The 18,988-nt window shown below is 41.8% G+C and overlaps 1 protein-coding gene across 1 annotated transcript in view; it reads left to right on the forward strand.

The window, feature by feature from the left end:
• The window catches only part of LOC132882560 (ATP-binding cassette sub-family C member 2-like), a 144,311-nt gene that overhangs the window by 40,033 nt on the left and 85,290 nt on the right, over positions 1–18,988 (forward strand). Inside the window, exons 14-19 of the mRNA XM_060915654.1 lie at positions 5,822–5,906; positions 8,263–8,329; positions 10,246–10,372; positions 11,755–11,931; positions 16,371–16,538; positions 18,544–18,724. Coding sequence (XP_060771637.1) covers positions 5,822–5,906; positions 8,263–8,329; positions 10,246–10,372; positions 11,755–11,931; positions 16,371–16,538; positions 18,544–18,724 — 805 coding nt within the window. The remainder of the gene's footprint in view (positions 1–5,821; positions 5,907–8,262; positions 8,330–10,245; positions 10,373–11,754; positions 11,932–16,370; positions 16,539–18,543; positions 18,725–18,988) is intronic.

Here is an 18,988-nt window from a genome sequence, read left to right on the forward strand (position 1 = left end):
GTTTCGCTGTTTCAAGAGCAGAGGGGAGTTTGCACAGTGGTATGAAGCGGCAGGCCTTGGAGAATCTGTCAACTATGACCAAAATGACCGTGTTACCTTGTGACTCAGGGAGACCCGTGATGAAGTCGACTGCCACGTGGGACCAGGGATGCCGGGGAATGGTCAGAGGATGCAGGAGACCCTGGGGACGCTGTCGTGGGTTCTTGGTTCTGGTGCAAACCTCACAGGACAGGACAAATGACCTTACTTCCTTCTCCATGTAAGGCCACCAGAAGCGTCTTTTCAGGAAGTCCAGGGTCCTCCGAGCTCCCGGGTGGGCGGTGAGAGGGGAAGAATGATCCCACTGGAGAACCTTGGCCCGGGCTTGATGTGGGACGTACAAGAGGCCTAGTGGCCCCGTCCCAGGACCGGGGTCCTGGCGTTGGGCTCGTCGGACAGCCTCCTCAATACCCCAGCGGACAGGGGCCACAATCCGGGACACAGGGATAATAGGCCCGACTTCATTCTTCCTGTTAGTGGCAGAGAACAGCCTGGACAGTGCGTCAGGTTTGGTGTTCTTGGAGCCGGGGCGGTACGAAAGGGTGAAGTCAAACCGACTGAAAAACAGGGCCCACCTAGCCTGTCGAGGGTTCAGTCTCTTGGCTTGCTGGAGGTACTCCAGGTTCTTGTGGTCAGTCCAAACCAGGAATGGATGTTGCGCTCCCTCCAGCCAATGCCTCCACTCCTCAAGGGCCAGTTTGACCGCTAGCAGTTCTCGATCCCCCACATCGTACCGGGACTCCGCAGGACTCAGGCGGTGGGAGAAGTAAGCGCAGGGGTGCAGCTTTCCTTCCGAACATTGAGAGAGCACCGCGCCGACACCACTGTCTGAGGCGTCCACCTCCACGATGAATGGTTGGGAGGTGTCCGGGAGGACCAGAATGGGTGCCGTGCAGAAGCGGTCCTTGAGGTCTTTGAACGCCTTTTCCGCCTGAGGAGACCAGCCATAAGATCCACCTGTCCCTTTGGTGAGGTCTGACATGGGTGCTGCTACAGAACTGAAGTTCCTGATGAACTTGCGGTAGAAGTTAGCGAATCCTAAGAACCGCTGAACCTCCTTAACGGACTTGGGAGTAGGCCAGTCCCGGACGGCCAGGGTCTTAGCAGGGTCCATTTGGAGTTGGCCTGTCTGTACAATAAATCCCAGAAAGGAGACCTCGGGAACATGAAATTCGCATTTCTGGGCCTTGGCGAACAGATTGTTCTGTAGCAGCCTCTGGAGAACCTGGTGGACATGGTGGCGGTGCTCCTGCACAGTCTTGGAAAAGATAAGGATGTCGTCGAGGTAGACAAAAACGTACAGGTTAATCATGTCCCTTAAGACATCGTTGATTAGGGCCTGAAAAACAGCTGGTGCGTTGGTGAGTCCTAAGGGCATCACCTGGTATTCGTAGTGCCCAGACGGGGTGTTAAAAGCAGTCTTCCACTCGTCTCCCTGTCGGATACAGATGAGGTGGTATGCGTTCCGTAGGTCCAACTTGGTGAAGACGGTGGCGCCTTGGAGCAGGTCGAAAGCAGTGGACTTCAGCGGAAGGGGATATCGGTTGCGCACAGTGATCTTGTTCAGGCCCCTGTAGTCAATACATGGTCAGAGGCCCCCATCCTTCTTGCCGACAAAGAAGAAGCCAGCACCAGCAGGTGAGGTGGAGGGTCGAGTGAACCCAGAGACCAGGGCGTCTTTGAGGTATTCCTCCATGGCCTTGCGTTCTGGCTGAGAGAGGGAAAACAGTCTGCCACAAGGAGGGGTAGTCCCAGGGAGCAAGTCAATGGCACAGTCATAGGCCTGGTGCAGAGGAAGAACGGCGGCCCTGCTCTTGCTGAATACCTCCTTGAGATCCCAGTACTCTGTGGGAACTTGAGATAACTCGGTGAGATCAGGGGGCTCGGCAAGAGACACAGGAGAGCTAGAGAGCAGACAAGAGGCATGGCATGCAGGGCCCCATTCCACAACCTAGCTTGTTACCCAGTCTATTCGAGGGTTGTGGCGAGTAAGCCAAGGAAGGCCTAGAATAACTGGGAACTCAGGTGAAGGAATCCGGTGCAGGGATATTTCTTCCTTGTGACCTTGAGACTGGAGGAAGACTGGAGAAGTAACTTGGGTGACTCTTCCATCACCTAACGCTTGGCCATCGAGGGCAGACACAGACAGTGGGACTTCAAGAGGTGCAGTCGGAATATTGATGCTTTGGGCGAAGTGAATATCCATAAAGTTCCCAGCCGCCCCTGAGTCTAACAAAGCTTGACAAGAGTGGACAGACTCACCCCAGGAGATGGAGACCAGGATGTAGATTCCTTGGCCAGGGAGTCCGGGAGAGAGGGTAGGCCCCGTCACAACCCTCCCTCGGCTGGATGGGGCGGTCCTTTTCCCAAGAGTTCAGGACATGATGCTCGGAAGTGACCAGGCTTGCCACAGTAGATGCAGCACTTGTCCCTCCTTCTGCGCTCCCTCTCAGATGCGGAGAGGCGAGTACGACCCACTTGCATGGGTTCTGGACAGTCACTGAAGGAGGTAGACGGTTTCCAGGTAGAGGTAGGGAGGCTGGGGGGGCTCAAGGCTTGGTGGCGTTCTCTCATCCTGTTGTCCAGACGAATAGCATGTGAGATGAGGGTTTTGAGGTCACTTGAGCATCCAATAGAGGCCAGACCGTCCTTGATGGGGTCAGACAGAGATGGTGGAAGGCTGACACCAGGGCTGTCTTGTTCCATCCACTTACTGCTGCGAGCGTTCGGAACGAGATGGCGTAATCTGCGATGCTTCCTCCTTGCCGGATGGACATGAGCTTTCGGGCTGCGTCGATACTGATGTCCGCCTGATCGAAGACCCGAAACATCTCTTCAGAAAACAGCTGGAAATCAAGGCACTCAGGTCCCTGTCTTTGCCAGATAGCAGTAGCCCAGGCTCGTGCCTGACCAGCTAATAAGGTGATCACAAAGGCAATCTTGCGGCGATCCGTAGTGTAGGTGGTAGGCTGAAGCTCAAAGGTGAGTTGACACTGGGTAAGGAATTCTCGGCACTCACTGTGCTTGCCGTCGTACCTCTGTGGTGCAGGAAGGCTGGGTTCGCGAGGTGAAGAAGGCAGCATGGCAGGAGGCACAGGAGCAGGAGCGGGAGCTGGATCAGGAGATGCAGGCAGAGATGTCAGCTGTGCCAGGGTTTTCCCGATTTGCTGAAGCAGTTCCTCGTGGCAAGCAAGGGCCTCACGTTGGCTGGTGAGCGTACGTCCATGAACGTCCATGGTCGCTCCGAAGCGTGTCAAAGCTGCCGTAATTCCCTGAAGGTTGGCCGGGTAGACAGTTGAAGCAGCCTCTGCTGAGTCGGTCATGACGGAGTCTTTCTGTTAGGGTTTTGCTGGGATCTGAACCTGGTTTGTTGGTGTGATTATCCAGCAAACCCCCACTAGGCCACCAGGGGGATGACTCAAATGCAGAGGCATGAGGCGGAAGTAGAAAAAGTATCAAAAAGGTTTATTTACAATATGTGCAAATAATATCCAAAAAGTAAAAATACAAAAACACTCAGAAGATATAAGGGAAAAAATAAAAAATCCAAAAGTACAAAACAAAAGCCAAAAAACAGAAAAGAAAAGGCAAAAATACCAAAGCTCAGAAGATCCAAAAACCACAGTAACTACTAGGTCCAAAAGAAAAGCAAAATGCAAAATAAAGAACACGGTACAGAGGAAACTGGAGATAAACATAACAGCACAAAGACTCCGTGACAAGAGGACTGAACTCAGGGGGTATAAATACACAAACTAAATTGAACACAGGTGAAGATAATCAGGACTAAACAGGCAATTAACACAAACACAAAACACAGGAACAGTGGCGGCCTCTAGAGGCCAAAATAAACATGACACGAAAAGGAAATAACAGCGGCCTCTAGAGGCCAAAACAGTCCTAGTCCTAACACATTCACACTTGCAGTCAATTTAGTCACTGGTTAACCTAACCTTCATGTCTTTGGACTGTGGGGGAAACCGGAGCACCCGGAGGAAACCCACGCAAACATGGGGAGAACATGCAAACTTCATACAAAGGCCCCCATTGGCCACGATTCCACAGCCTTCTTGCTGTAAGGTGACAGTGCTGACCACTTGCACCACCATGCCGCCTATATATAAAGTTGTAGTCAGAAGTTTACATACAGTGACATGAATTTCATCTTGGATATGAATGTCATGACAATATTTGGCCTTTCAGCAATTTCTTTGAACTGTTCTTTTTCTGTGGCAAAATGTACAGCATACAGCTTTAATTAAAAAAAAACACTAGAATTTGGTGCTGAAATCAACACAGGCTCAAAATTATACATACAGGGTCAAAAATGTACATATAGCACACCTAATATTTGGGTAAAATCTCTTCGCAAGATTCACCTTGACCAAACATTTTTGTTTGCCATGAACAAGCTTCTGGCAGAATTCTGTTGGATATTTCATGACTCTTCATGGTAGAATTGGTAAAGATCAATTAAATTAATTTTTTTTTTCTTGCCATTGACTCGACTTATAAGCACGGTCCATACATTTTCAATAGGGTTGAAGTCAGGACTTGTTTTAAGATTAATATTAGCCTGCTTTATCCTCCACAACCAGCTCCAATGCATGTTTGGATTCATTGTCCTGTTGTAACTCCCAAGTCATGTTAAAGTTTCTGATGGTTTATGCTGAATAATTCTGAGGTAGTCCTCCTTCATTATTCCATCCACTTTGTGCAATGAACTAGTTCCACTGGCAGTAAAACAGCCCCAGAGCTTGATGATCCTACCACCACCACCAGCTGGTACAGTGTCCCTCTGTACATGGTGGTCATTATGGACAAGCAACTCAATCTTTGTCTCATCTGACCATACAGCTATCCTCCAGAAGGCTTTTTCTTTGTCTGTGTGGTCAGCTTCAAACTTTAGTTAAGCTTGAAAGTGTCAATTTTGGAGCAGGGGGTTATTTCTTGGATTGCAGCCTCTTAGTCCATGGTGATCTGAACTGTAGACAGTGATCCATCAGCTTCCAGTTCATGGCAGGGCTGTGCCATGGTGGTTCCCAGGTTGTTCCCAACCATCCAAACCAACTTCCTTTTAGCTGAGGGTGACAGTTTGGGTTTTCTTGAAGCAAAGTGGCTTGGCAAAGTGACTACACCTCACAATAACTTGGATACAATTGTTTGAACTGATCTTGGAATTTGCAGTTGTTTAGAAATGGCTCCAAGAGACATTCCGGAGTTGTGTATATCTGCAATCCTCTTTCTCAGATCTGCACTGAGCTCCTTGGACTTTCCCACTGTATTGTGTGTTGGTCAATCTAATGAGTGCTGTAAACAAACCTTTTTTATGAAGGCACAGAGAAGCTACCAGCTGTAGTCCATCATGATCACTAACAGGAAGTTAAGAGACCTCGGGCTTGGCAAGATGAGATACATTTTGGAAGTTTCAGCACCTCTGAATTAATAATCTAAGTGAGTGTATGCAAATTTTTGACCCTGTATGTATAATTTTGACACTGTTTTGATTCAAAGAAAATTAAAACTTGTGCACCAAATTCTAGTGTTTTATTTTTTTAAATTAAAGATGTATGTTGTACATTCTGCCACAGAAAAGGAACAGTTCAAAGAAATTACTGAAAGGCTAAATATTGCCATGACATTCATATCTAAGATGACATTCATGTCACTGTATGTAAACTTTTACACACACACACACACACACACACACTGTATGTATACGACATATAAAGCTATACATATTCCATGCAGCTGAAATTCCTTTTTGTTCTTTTCTTTAAAGACAAATGTATCCAAAAAACGGCTGGAGAAATTTCTTGGTGGAGAGGATTTGGGCACACTGGCAGTGCAGCACAACAATAACAAGGGTACTCATGATTGAATTATACATAATTATCCACCTTCAGACAAAGTTCCTTGTCTTTAGAAATGTATTACACACCTTCTTGTTGTTCGTTCTCAGGGTACACTATTTCAATGATCAAAAATCACCTGTTATTTCATGTCTTTATGGTTGCCAGATTTTTACTGATAAGTCAGACTAAAGACTTTTTTTTTTCCCCAAAAAAAAGTTTCATGCATTTTGAGGACATCTTTGCTTTCCAGAATTTCTTTGCATGTACCTAAGAACTTTACATACAGTGGTGCTTGAAAGTTTGTGAACCCTTTAGAATTTTCTATATTTCTGCATAAATATGACCTAAAACATCAGATTTTCACACAAGTCCTAAAAGTAGATAAAGAGAACCCAGTTAAACAAATGAGACAAATATTATACTTGGTCATTTATTTATTGAGGAAAATGATCCAATATTACATATCTGTGAGTGGCAAAAGTATGTGAACCTCTAGGATTAGCAGTTAATTTGAAGGTGAAATTAGAGTAAGGTGTTTTCAATCAATGGGATGACAATCAGGTGTGAGTGGGCACCCTGTTTTATTTAAAGAACAGGGATCTATCAAAGTCTGATCTTCACAACACATGTTTGTGGAAGTGTATCATGGCACGAACAAAGGAGATTTCTGAGGACCTCAGAAAAACCGTTGTTGATGCTCTTCAGGCTGGAAAAAGTTACAAAACCATCTCTAAAGAGTTTGGACTCCACCAATCCACAGTCAGACAGATTGTGTACAAATGGAGGAAATTCAAGACCATTGTTACTCTCCCCAGGAGTGGTCGACCAACAAAGATCGCTCTAAGAGCAAGGCGTGTAATAGTCGGCGAGATCACAAAGGACCCCAGGGTAACTTCTAAGCAACTGAAGGCCTCTCTCACATTGGCTAATGTTAATGTTCATGAGTCCACCATGAGGAGAACATTGAACAACAATGGTGTGTATGGCAGGGTTGCAAGGAGAAAGCCACTGCTCTCCAAAAAGAACATTGCTGCTCATCTGCAGTTTGCTAAATATCACGTGGACAAGCCAGAAGGCTATTAGAAAAATGTTTTGTAGATGGATGAGACCAAAATAGAACTTTTTGGTTTAAATGAGAAGAGTAATGTTTGGAGAAAGACAAACACTGCATTCCAGCATAAGAACCTTATCCCATCTGTGAAACATGGTGGTGGTAGTATCATGGTTTGGGCCTGTTTTGCTGCTTCTGGGCCAGGACGGCTTGCCATCATTGATGGAGCAATGAATTCTGAATTATACCAGTGAATTCTAAAGGAAACTGTCAGGACATCTGTCCAGGAACTGAATCTCAGGAGAAGGTGGGTCATGCGGCAAGACAACAACCGTAAGCACACAAGTTGTTCTACCAAAGAATGGTTCAAGAAGAATAAAGTTAATGTTTCTGAATGGCCAAGTCAAAGTCCTGACCTTAATCCAATCGAAATGTTGTGGAAGGACCTGAAGCAAGCAGTTCATGTGAGGAAACCCACCAACATCCCAGAGTTGAAGCTGTTGTGTGGAGGAACGGGCTAAAATTCCTCCAAGCTGGTGTGCAGGACTGATCAACAGTTACCGGAAACGTTTGGTTGCAGTTATTGCTACACAAGGGGGTCACACCAGATACTGAAAGCAAAGGTTCACATACTTTTGCCACTCACAGATATGTAATATTGGATCATTTTCCTCAATAAATAAATGACCAAGTATAATATTTTTGCCTCATTTGTTTAACTGGGTTCTCTTTATCTACTTTTAGGACTTGTGTGAAAATCTGATGATGTTTTAGGTCATATTTATGCAGAAATATAGAAAATTCTAAAGGGTTCACAAACTTTCAAGCACCACTGTACTACTTTAGTCTTGAGGTCCAAACACTTGCATATGTGCATTTTCAAAATTGTCTCAACTCAACTCTGAATACGTCCCAATGCCTCTTCCCCTGTATTAAACTGAGTTTTATTATTTTATGATATTGGTTAGCTGTTATTGATTTACCAGCTCTTAATTTACCACCCCTGATTAGCTTAAAACATCAGAAGCATACAGTATACATGTGAGAATTAGCCATACATCAGGCATTTAAATGAAATATTCAAAAATATATTAGTAAGCATTTGCTGCACTCTGTAATTGTTAATATGTAAAAAAAAAAAAGTTAATCTTGTTTCCTGTGCAAGAGGAAATTGTGTATTTATAATGTTTAAAATGACAAAAAAAAAACCTTAAGGCCAAGACAGTCACGTATTTTTCTAGTAATTGGAAAACTAATATGATTTTTAGAAGATATGATTTTTTTTTTGTTCTCTGATTCTTTTTTTTTTTTGAACAGGCACAGCAGTAAGTGTGAGCAACGGCACTTTTACATGGGGGATCGATTCTGAACCAGTTCTGAAGAAGTGTGTATTATTATTTTTTTTTTAATTGCTCCTTCTGTCAGCCTGCGAGTCACAACATTGGGCCATTGATTCTTGTTGACCTTGATTTCTGCTTCATGCTTTTAGACTATAGCTTTCGTTTCTGATCGAAGGAAATCCAAAGCACAATGGAAGACTTAATCTGTGCTGAGATGACACACAAGATGACTAACAATAACAATACATTTACTGACTAAATAGTTTTCTTATTCAGAAAATGACTCATGCCTTCTACTCACAGCACATACAACCACATATTATGGAATAATGCATTGCAAAAAAAAAAAAAAACAGCACCTGGAAATTACTATGACAGGAATTACTCAACATTTGCCTCATTGCAGTCCTGCATTTATGTTTGCTCAGTTAAGTTTACCAGTGCTGTCATGTTGTGTGCATGTTATCATGAGTGTGTGTTTTACCTGCTCAGTTGAGTCATACTGGACATTGAGTTTTACGTGACGTTACATCCGCCTCATTAGTTATTCAAAACTTTAGCTGGTGGTCTACCAAAGCGCCGTTGACAAAGCGTTTGTACAGGGAAGGTGCATTGCTCGCACGAAAAATGCCTCATGCTTGCGTTGTTTTAGGTTGTTCGACTCGATCAAACCATGAAACTGATAAAAGTTCCTTCAGGGTTCCCTGTGAACTAATAAAAAAAGGGTGAATGAACACAGGATTTCACAAAAAGACGTCGAGAAAAGTGGCTTTTGAACCTGTCACTGAAATCGAAGGGAGCCGAGTCGAAGCGTGCTCGAGTTTGCAGTGATCACTTGGTGAAAGGTTTGTATCTCCCTATCAGCTATGTCCTTAGTGTTTTCCGAGTACTTTTCTTGCTATGTATCATTATTTTATGGTACATTTTTTTAGTCACAAAGCGCTAAAGTCCCCAGCTGTTTTTGTTTACTCCTCACAAAGTCCATATGCATGAAGGTCATGACAAAATTCTTACCCAGGCATACAGTTACAATGCGCCGTGATCACTTCTCCATCTTGTTTAACTAAGATCCAGGTCTTTAAAGGGGTTTCTGATTATCTTTGTGAATGATTTACCTGAGAGATGAGAGCCAGCACAAGTGAGAATCAAGCGAACTGTTGTTTGTTTACACTTCAACTTGCAACGCTTCGTTGTAAAGACGTGAACGAAAAGCTTAAAAAAAACATACTTACACGGGCAAAAACAATACAGGATTCATTCGGCAGCGACTTGATACCGAGGTCCTTTACCCAGCCACATACAAAAAAGTCATAAGCCTCCATACTCTTCCACACTTTCATCTGTTGTGCGGTGTAGAAGGATGTCTGCAACATCAGATAGTTCGAGATGTCGGGGAACTCAACTGAAGGGTAGTTTTCGAGATTGTATGACAAATCCTTCTTTCCCAGACTGTAGGGGTCGATTCCATTGCACATAGTAATCTTCTGAATATATCTAAAGTGAGCAGTGGCTTCTAGATTACGAGCATACTCTGATAAGTTATCGCTAGTTGTTTGCACTACGGCAGCCGTTTTGGTTTGCTAGACCACCAGCTGTTTTACCGGAAGTGAAATCACTAAGAAAAGTCACGTGACTGAAACCCAAGAATTCAATAATGCCATCATGATTTCATCAGTGCAGTCTTTTGTGCTCAGTATACTTCAGGTTCATAGTCACCTTTCAAAGACCACTTCTGAACCAACATGTGTGATTCGAAATATTTGTCCTATTGGTTTCTGCTGTTGTAGATGGGATTTCATGTCTTTAATTTTGATGCCAGTGTAAATGAAAGCTTGGCCTGCTGAACATTCAGTCAAACTCCCTGAAATGAAATGAAATGAAATGAAATGAAATGAAGACAATGTGACAGTGATGTATATAGCTTTGCATTTGAAAAATATATCTCTGTGTGTTTCCTCAGCGTGTCTCTGGATATTAAACCAGGTTGGCTTGTGGCTGTGGTGGGAGCAGTGGGTTCAGGCAAATCCTCTCTGATCTCAGCTCTGCTCGGGGAAATGCACAACCTCTCTGGCTCTGTCCATATCAAGGTAGTGAGGCAGATGAATAGCTGCCATTTGTGCACTACACTAGCCAGCATGCAGATCTGGAGGAAACACAGGCACTTGAAAGGAAAATTCCAGGATCTTTTAATCTGGATCTGATTTTTCCATCTCCTTGGGTCCAAATATTTACTATGGACTAAAACAATTGAAATCGGGCCAGTATTGAGTTCGAACACTATAACCAGCAACTGTAAAATGGCTATACAACATAATCCTATCGGGCAAACATCCCCGTCAGATTAAACTGCTTGTTTTCACCCCTGACAGGCTCATAATATTATTGTAAGTGTCTGACAACATGGAAAAGGATCCCTACAGAGATTTTGTACATTGTAGAACAATACTGACAACATCAAAACTGTGACATAACACATGGAACACACAGGGAATTATGTGGTGAACAAAAAGTGTGAAACAAAATATACATCTATCCATCCATTATCCGTAACCGTTTATCCTGTACAGGGTTGCAGGCAAGCTGGATCCTATCCCAGCTCACTATGGGCGAGAGGCGGGGTACACCCTGGACAAGTTGCCAGATCATTGTAGGGCTGACACATAGAAACAAACAACCATTCACATTCACACCTACGGTCAGTTTAGCACCACCAATTAGCCTAACCTGCATGTCTTTGGACTGTGGGGGAAACTGGAGCACCCAGAGGAAACCCACGTAAACACGGGGAGAACATGCAAACTCCACACAGAAAGGCCCTCGTCGGCCGCTGGGCTTGAACCCAGAACCTTCTTGCTATGAGGTGAAAAAAAATATATGTTTCATATTTTAGATTCTTCAATGAAGCAAACATTTACAAACCCCATTTCCAGAAATGTGTGATTTGTTAATACATGTGAAGCTTTATTTACAGTGTTTTGCGAAAGTATTCATCCCCCTTGGTGTTTGTCCTGTTTTGTCGCATTATAAGCTGGAATTAAAATTATTATTTTTTTTGGGTGGGGGGGTTAGCACCATTTGATTTACACAGCATGCCTACCACTTTAAGTGCTTTTTTTTTATTGTGACACAAGCAATAATTAAGATGAAAAACAGAAATCTGGAGTGTGCATAAGTATGAAACCCCTAAATAAGAGTTGAATTTAAAATAAGTCAACCTGGAGAGCATCGTAAAACAGCCTATGAAAATCAATGTCATTTTACTCAGGTGAAATGACTTGATGTCAGAATTGATAAATGTAACCTTTATGACAGCTAGCACAATGGAACTAGCCTTTAGAAATGCAGTACTTAAGTAGGTTTGTCAGCTCTCAGAAAGAACTTATATCAACATCAAACTCTAGGAATGTGCTTTTTAAATAAAGTGCTACCTTGTTTTCTCTGTCTGTTCTGCTTTCACTTCTTCACTCAGGGATCTGTTGCGTACGTGCCACAGCAGGCCTGGATTCAGAACGCTACTCTAAAGGATAACATCCTGTTTGGCTCGGCTGAGGATGAGCAGAAGTTCCAGACTATAGTGGAGGCCTGTGCATTACAACCAGACCTGGAATTACTTCCTGGTGGAGCTCAGACTGAAATCGGAGAGAAGGTAATGAAAAGTCTTTTGCTATGTTGATTGAAAATTGTGCCAGCTATAATTCAAATGCATTATATGAATGTACTTGTTCTAAAGTTATCATTTCTATAGTAACACCTCGTTCACAGGGACATGTATGGTGGATGATTGATCTAATCTAAGGCAAATAATAAACAGACAGAATTGCAGAATAATGTTAATATAGTGAGGTTTTCTGAAAAAAAATAGTCACGACAGGAATTTGTACTTTCAGTTTTCTTGGTAACATGATGAACTGCGTTATTTGCTGTCTTATTAAATTCAAGACCGAGAGAAAAAAATGTTCCATAACATTCAATGGTAAGCACAATGTGTTGTTCATTAATCAATGAAAAAGTGAAATCAAAGGCAAATTGTTGTTATATGAAAGGAATAAAACACTTCAGGATGCGATGGTATCAGAAAATAATCCACTTCGCAAAGATGGCACAGGTTGTAACACGAACTGGATCATACCAATGTCGTGTTTTATTCTTCACATACAGTATTGCTGGGTTTCACGTGACATCACATCCGCCTCATTAGTTATTCAAAACTTTAGCTGGTGCTCTACCAAAGTTCAGTTGACAAAGTATTTGTATGGAGAAGGTGCATTGCTAGCATGAAAAATGCCTTACTCTTGCGTTGTTTTAGGTTGTTCGAATCGATCAAACCGTGAAACTGATAAAAGTTTCTTCAGGGTTCCCTGTGAACTAATAAAAAAAAAAGTGTGAACGAACACAGGATTTCACAAAAAGACGTCCAGAAAGGTGGCTTTTGAACCTCTCACTGAAATCGAAGGGAGCCGAGTCGAAGCATGCTCAAGTTTGCAGTGATCACTTCTTCGTGAAAGGTTTGTATATCCCTCTCAGCTATGTCCTTAGTGTTTTCCAAGTACTTTTCTTGTTAGTCACAAAGCGCCAAAGTCCCCAGCTGTTTCTTTGTTTACTCCTCACAAAGTCCATATGCGTGAAGATTGCAACAAAATTCTTACCCAGGCATACAGTTACAATGCGCTGTGATCACTTCTCCGTCTTGTTTAACTAGGCTCCAGGTTTTTAAATGGGTTTCTGATGATCTTTGTGAATGATTTACGTGAGAGATAAGAGCCAACACAAGTGAGAATCAAGCGAACTGTTGTTTGTTTACACTTCAACTTGCAGCACTTCGTTGTAAAGACGTGAATGAAAAGCTTAAAAAAAAAACCCCATACTTACACTGGCAAAAACAATACAGGATTCATTCGGCAGCGACTTGATACCGAGGTCCTTTACCCAGCCACATACAAAAAAGTCATAAGCTTCCATACTCTTCCACGCTTTCATCTGTTGTGCGGTGTAGAAGGAAGTCTTCAACACCAGATAGTTTGAGATGTTGGGGAACTCGACTGAAGGGTAGTTTTCGAGATCGTATGACAAATCCTTCTTTCCCAGACTGTAGGGGTCGATTCCACTGCACATAGTAATCTTCTGAATATATCTAAAGCGAGCAGTGGCTTCTAGATTACGAGCATACTCTAAGTTATTGGTAGTTGTTTGCACTATGGCAGCTGTTTAGACCACCAGCTATTTCACTTCTGGTAAAACTTCTAAGAAAAGTCAGGTGACTGAAACCCAGCAATATGGAACATACATGAGTGAAGGTTTAGATAGATTTGGAATGCTTGGTCATTAATAATTGATATAATTGCCACCCACAAATATGTTAGTTTCTGCATTAATAGTCTCGTGTATGTAAATACAGTGACATCAGTTTTGAGTGACATCTCATACGCTAATGTTGGGTTAAATACACTGTGCATATAATCTGTGATGCTGTCTGATACTGACATTCAAATCACGCAGGAAGAGTATGAAATAGTAGAAAGGGTATATCATAGTGTAGTTCTGAAAGGTTGAAGCCAAACAACTAGGCAGTTTTTACACCTGCGTCTCGAGGAATCAAGGAAAATGTATTCAGAGAAAAACAAATCCCTCATCAAGAAATAATTATTTTCAACAAAAACACCTGTAGCACTATTATTGTCACCCCTGCATCTAATACTCTATACAACCTCCCTTTGCCAGTAAAACAGCACTGAGTCTCTCCTATAACATTTTGTAAGGTTGGAGATATTTACACAATCTCTCCAGATCATCCAGGGTCCTCAGCCCTGTCTTGTGCACTCTCTTTTTCAGCTCAGCCCACAAGTTTTCACTGGGATTCAGGTCAGGGGACTGAGATGGCCATGACACAAGCTTGATTCTGTGCTCAGTGAACAATTTCTGTGTTGACTTGGACATATGCTTTGGATCATTATCCTGCTGGAAGAGCCATTGCTGACCCAGTTTTAGTTTTCTGCCAGAGGCAGCCAGATTTAGATTTAAAAGGTTCTGGTATTTCATGGAGTTCATGATGCCATGTACCCTAACGAGGTTTCCAGGGCCTTTGGAGGAAAAACAACCCCAAAACATGACAAACCTTCCACCATATTTGACAGTTGGGATCAGGTTTTTTTCATTATAGCCATCCTTCTTTTTACACCAAACCCACCTTGAGTGTTTATTGCCAAAAAGCTCCATTTTTGTTACAACAGACCATAGAACACAGTTCCAGTCAAAGTTGTAGTAACATTTCGCAAACTTCAGGTGCTTATGTTTGTGCTTAACTGACAAAGGCTTTTTTTCTGGCAAACCTTCCAAATAATCTGTTGGCATGGAGGTGGCATCTAATGGTGATTTTGGAGACTTGGAAATGCCAAGATAGTACTTTTTCTTGTAATTCACCAACAGTGATCCTTGGGGATCCCCCCCCCCCCCTTACCCTCCTCCTCACTGTATGTGGGGGCAAATAAACTTGGGTCCTCTTCCAGGTAAGTTTATAACAGTTCTAGTTGGTGTCCACATTTTTATTATTGCCCTAACAGTAGAAATGGACATTTTCAGGCGAGTAGCTATTTTTTTAATAACCATTCCCTGACTTATGAAGGTCAACACACTTCTCCCTCATTTGGTTTCTGTTCTCTTATCTTTCCCATGTTGATGAATGACTAATGGAATTTGGCCTCTGTTTCTCTTCATATTTGTTCCCCAGTTAATCACATACATGTCAACCTTTGGTCAATCAAACCTGTATAACCAACCTCCAAAATCCGTATTTCCCTTATAAAATCCTTATAAGATGCAAATTAAAATAATTTACCTAAAATTTGAATGATCATTAACAATGATATATCCCAGTTACTTTTTATTCAATATTAATAACAATAAACCTTCAGAATGAATACAAAGCTCCAATGTTTGACAAAAACACAAAGTGTCACTCTAATGTTCTGAATTGTACTCCATGACAGCTTTTTTTTAGCAGTCTGCACCAATACCTCACTCGGCTGCATGTCACAGCAAGTGTCTGTGTTGATCTTGCCGGAGTGCCCATTCAGAATCTTTTCAGTCGCTAGTGAAAGTCGCTCAGGTGGAAATACGTGTTTCAAACAAAATGTTACTTCCTGGTTGGCGGGATTCTCGCAATGCGGTGTGCGCATGATCAGAAGTGGAACGAAGTCTCGCTACCACAAGATAACACGCGATTTCATAAGACTCTTTACTGGCTGTTTGTGCTTTCTGTGGTGTACAGTACGTTTGTAAATGTTATGCACTCTTTTATCATCGTGGGAATTGATTACAGCTCTAAATAAATATTGAAGTTTTTTTTAAAGAATCCGTATAACTTTATTTGTACGCCCGTATACTACGTTTATTGAATCAAATCCGTATAAAATACGGACATTCCGTATAGGTTGACATGTATGTAATCAGGAAGTCATGGATTACAGCTTGAAAGTTCCTACACACTCCAATCAACTCAAAAATGCACAATTGAAATGGGAAACAGGCTTCAGTTACACTGTGTTTGTTATAATTTCCTGGGTGACAATAATAGTGGCACAGGTGTTTTTGTTGAAAATAATTATTTCTTGATGAGGGATGTGGTTTTCTCTGGATAGATTTATTTCAATTAAAGATAGGATTTTTCTCATTTTTTCAGTGTGAGATGAAGTGACTTCACCAAAAGATGGATTTTTTTCTGACCCCTTTTGACTAATCTTTACAAGGTGTGGCAATAATTGAGAGCAATGTATACATGTCTTTGGAGCTTTTATACTGGGCTAACCAAGATGGTGGTGTATTTCATTTTGCTTTGTGTTGCTTGTGGTAAATTTGGCAACTCTGTTTGGCTCAAGACACATGTTAATACCAGGGGCTCGAGAGTATTCTATCAGTGCAAGTAGATTAAGTTTTAAACTGTTGAAATATGTCAGTTGTGTGTTCAGAATTAGAATTTTTGTAGCTCAGTTTGAATTTGTGATCAAATGAATCCCACTAATTAGCCCCAAATTAAATTGTGCTTTTGGTTCTTCTTGACAATCAATCAATTCATACATTGTATACTTACAGGGTATCAATCTGAGTGGAGGGCAGAAGCAGCGAGTGAGTTTGGCTCGAGCGGCCTACAGCTCTGCTGATGTGATCCTGTTGGACGACCCACTCTCTGCTGTTGACGCTCATGTGGGAAAACATCTGTTTGATAAAGTGATTGGACCCAATGGCCTGTTTAAAAATAAGGTATGTGAACTACCTCGGTCAGTGGAGGTTTGTGAATTGTACTGTTATAGCTAAATCAGTGAATGATAGTTGCTGTCAGAGTATACCTGCTATTTCAGAATGGTTTAGTCTTACAGCATAACAGATTTGTGCTGTAACTTCGATCCAGCAACTTGCTCACCGGGTTGAATGAATAGATGAAAAGGTAGATGCAAATAAATTCATGCAAATTATTGTTATTTGATACAATTGATATACTTTTGAGGTCTTTATTTTGGAAAAATGGTCTTTGTCTTTTAATCTTCTCTTCAGCTAGATAAGGACATATACTAGACTTTCCTGCTTCTGAATATACGTGGACACCTGACCAATTACACCCATGTGCTTGTTGAACATTACATTTAAGACTTAAAGGAGGCATGTCCTTCTGGAAATCACTTTGTGCACAGGAGCATTGTCATGTTGGAACAGGTTTGGGTCTCTTATGACCCTTTTCCACTGCATGGTACCAGCTCGACTCAACTTTTTTAGTTTACCATTGCTCCAAAGTTGTGGATATTACCTGTGAACTGTTTTTTTTTTTTTTTTTGTATCACCTCCATTGAGGTTCCAAGAGAGCTGAGGCGATACCAAAAGGTGACATGAAAACACTCCTACAGATTGGTCAGAGAGAATCATATCACTGCGTCATAATTGTGTGAGATGGGATGTCCTGAACAAACAATCCATTTTTATTCCCCGCTGGCCGAAAGGCCCGAAGGGGGATTATGTCATGGCGATGCCCATCCGTCTGTCCATCCGTCCGTCCTGGGAAGGGAAAACAACTCCTCTCACAATTTTTAGAGGAATTTCATGAAACTTGACAAGAGGGATTGATGTATGTCAGTAGTATGCATATTGTAATTTTGTTAAATTGGGTCACATTTTACCAGAGTTGTGGCCCTTGATTAACAATCTTGTACTTTTACATTTTCATGAAGGTGTGCTTGCCTTCTGACATCAACTCCTCTCACAATTTTTGGGTGAATTTCTCGAAGCTTGGCAAAAGGCCTTGTTATATGATGGTAATACACATATTGTGATTTTAATAAAGTTTGTGAAAAGTTTACCAGAGTTTTGACCCTTGATTAAATAACTTGTACCTTGACAATTTCATGAGGGTGTACGTTCTTCTGAAATCAACTCCTCTCACAATTTGTGGAGGAATTTCACCAAACTTGGCAAAAGGCTTTATTATATGACAGTTATACGCATATTGAAATTTTGTTTAATTTGGGCAAATTGTACCAGAGTTATGCCCTTGATTATTCACAAACTTGTACTTTGGCAATTTCATCAAGGTGTGCTTGCTTTCTGAAATCAACTTCCCTCACAATTTTTGGAGGAATTTCACGAAACTTGAGAGGATTCTTTGTTATATGTCGGTAATATGCGTATTGTAATTTTGTTCCATTCAGTCGCATTTTACCAGAGTTATGGCATTGTTACCAGTGGGGGATATTGTGCTCTCAGAGCACTCTTGTTAAATAGTGTAGCATTTATTTATTATATTTCACTGATTTAAATGTGTGTTTTCATGGCTCACATGCATGTTTGTGTGAAACGGTGTAATGTCAAGCTGAAGTTGCCACAATTCATTGCATTTCTAATGCCTTTTGTTAAACAGAAAAAAAAAACTGACATAAAAAAGCTTTTTTGCTGCTTGTGAACTGATGTCCTTTTTATGCCATTACTATTACCTCCTGAGAGTTTGGACACAGCTTTTTTAACAATGTTTGTTTGTTTGTTTGTTTGTTTGTTTGTTTGTTTGTTGAACAAAATGCGTTAAAAATGTATCAAATTGCAGCAATTTCAGCTTGACATAACCCTGTTTCATGAGCAAATACACAAACGTGCATGAGTAGTAATAATAATAACAACAACAACATCCCAAGTATTGGTACTATACTGGAGATTTTTCTGTTCAGACTGACTGTTTATTCTATATAAATGTTATTCTGAAATGTTTTGTTGCTTTGTTTTTCAGACTCGTATCCTGATAACCCATGGGATCAGCTTCCTGCCACATGTTGATGAAATAGTAGTCTTAGTGGATGGCGTTGTGTCAGAAGTTGGGTCGTATCACAGTTTACGTGCCAGCAAGAGAGCTTTCTCTGAGTTCTTGGACACATATTCTGAAGAGGAGAACAAGTCTAATGCACAAAAAGGTAAGCCCTTCACTGGATTAGTGTGGCAAGAACACTAATATCCAATAAATTAAAGTGCAATTTCACCCATATAGTATGAACTCATGCCCATCTATACACATTTGATGATCTTATATACTAGGATTGGACAAATCAGTAGCTTGGGACGCCTGCCACATGGAACCTTCGTGTCTGTGCTATTATTTTAACTTCTGCCAACTGTGCTGGAGGAGGCTATGTTTTGACCTCTGTTTATTTGTTTATCTGTTCCCAATGTAACTCAAA

Source organism: Neoarius graeffei, chromosome 3 (assembly GCF_027579695.1).
Source record: "Neoarius graeffei isolate fNeoGra1 chromosome 3, fNeoGra1.pri, whole genome shotgun sequence".
Lineage (NCBI taxonomy): Eukaryota > Metazoa > Chordata > Actinopteri > Siluriformes > Ariidae > Neoarius > Neoarius graeffei.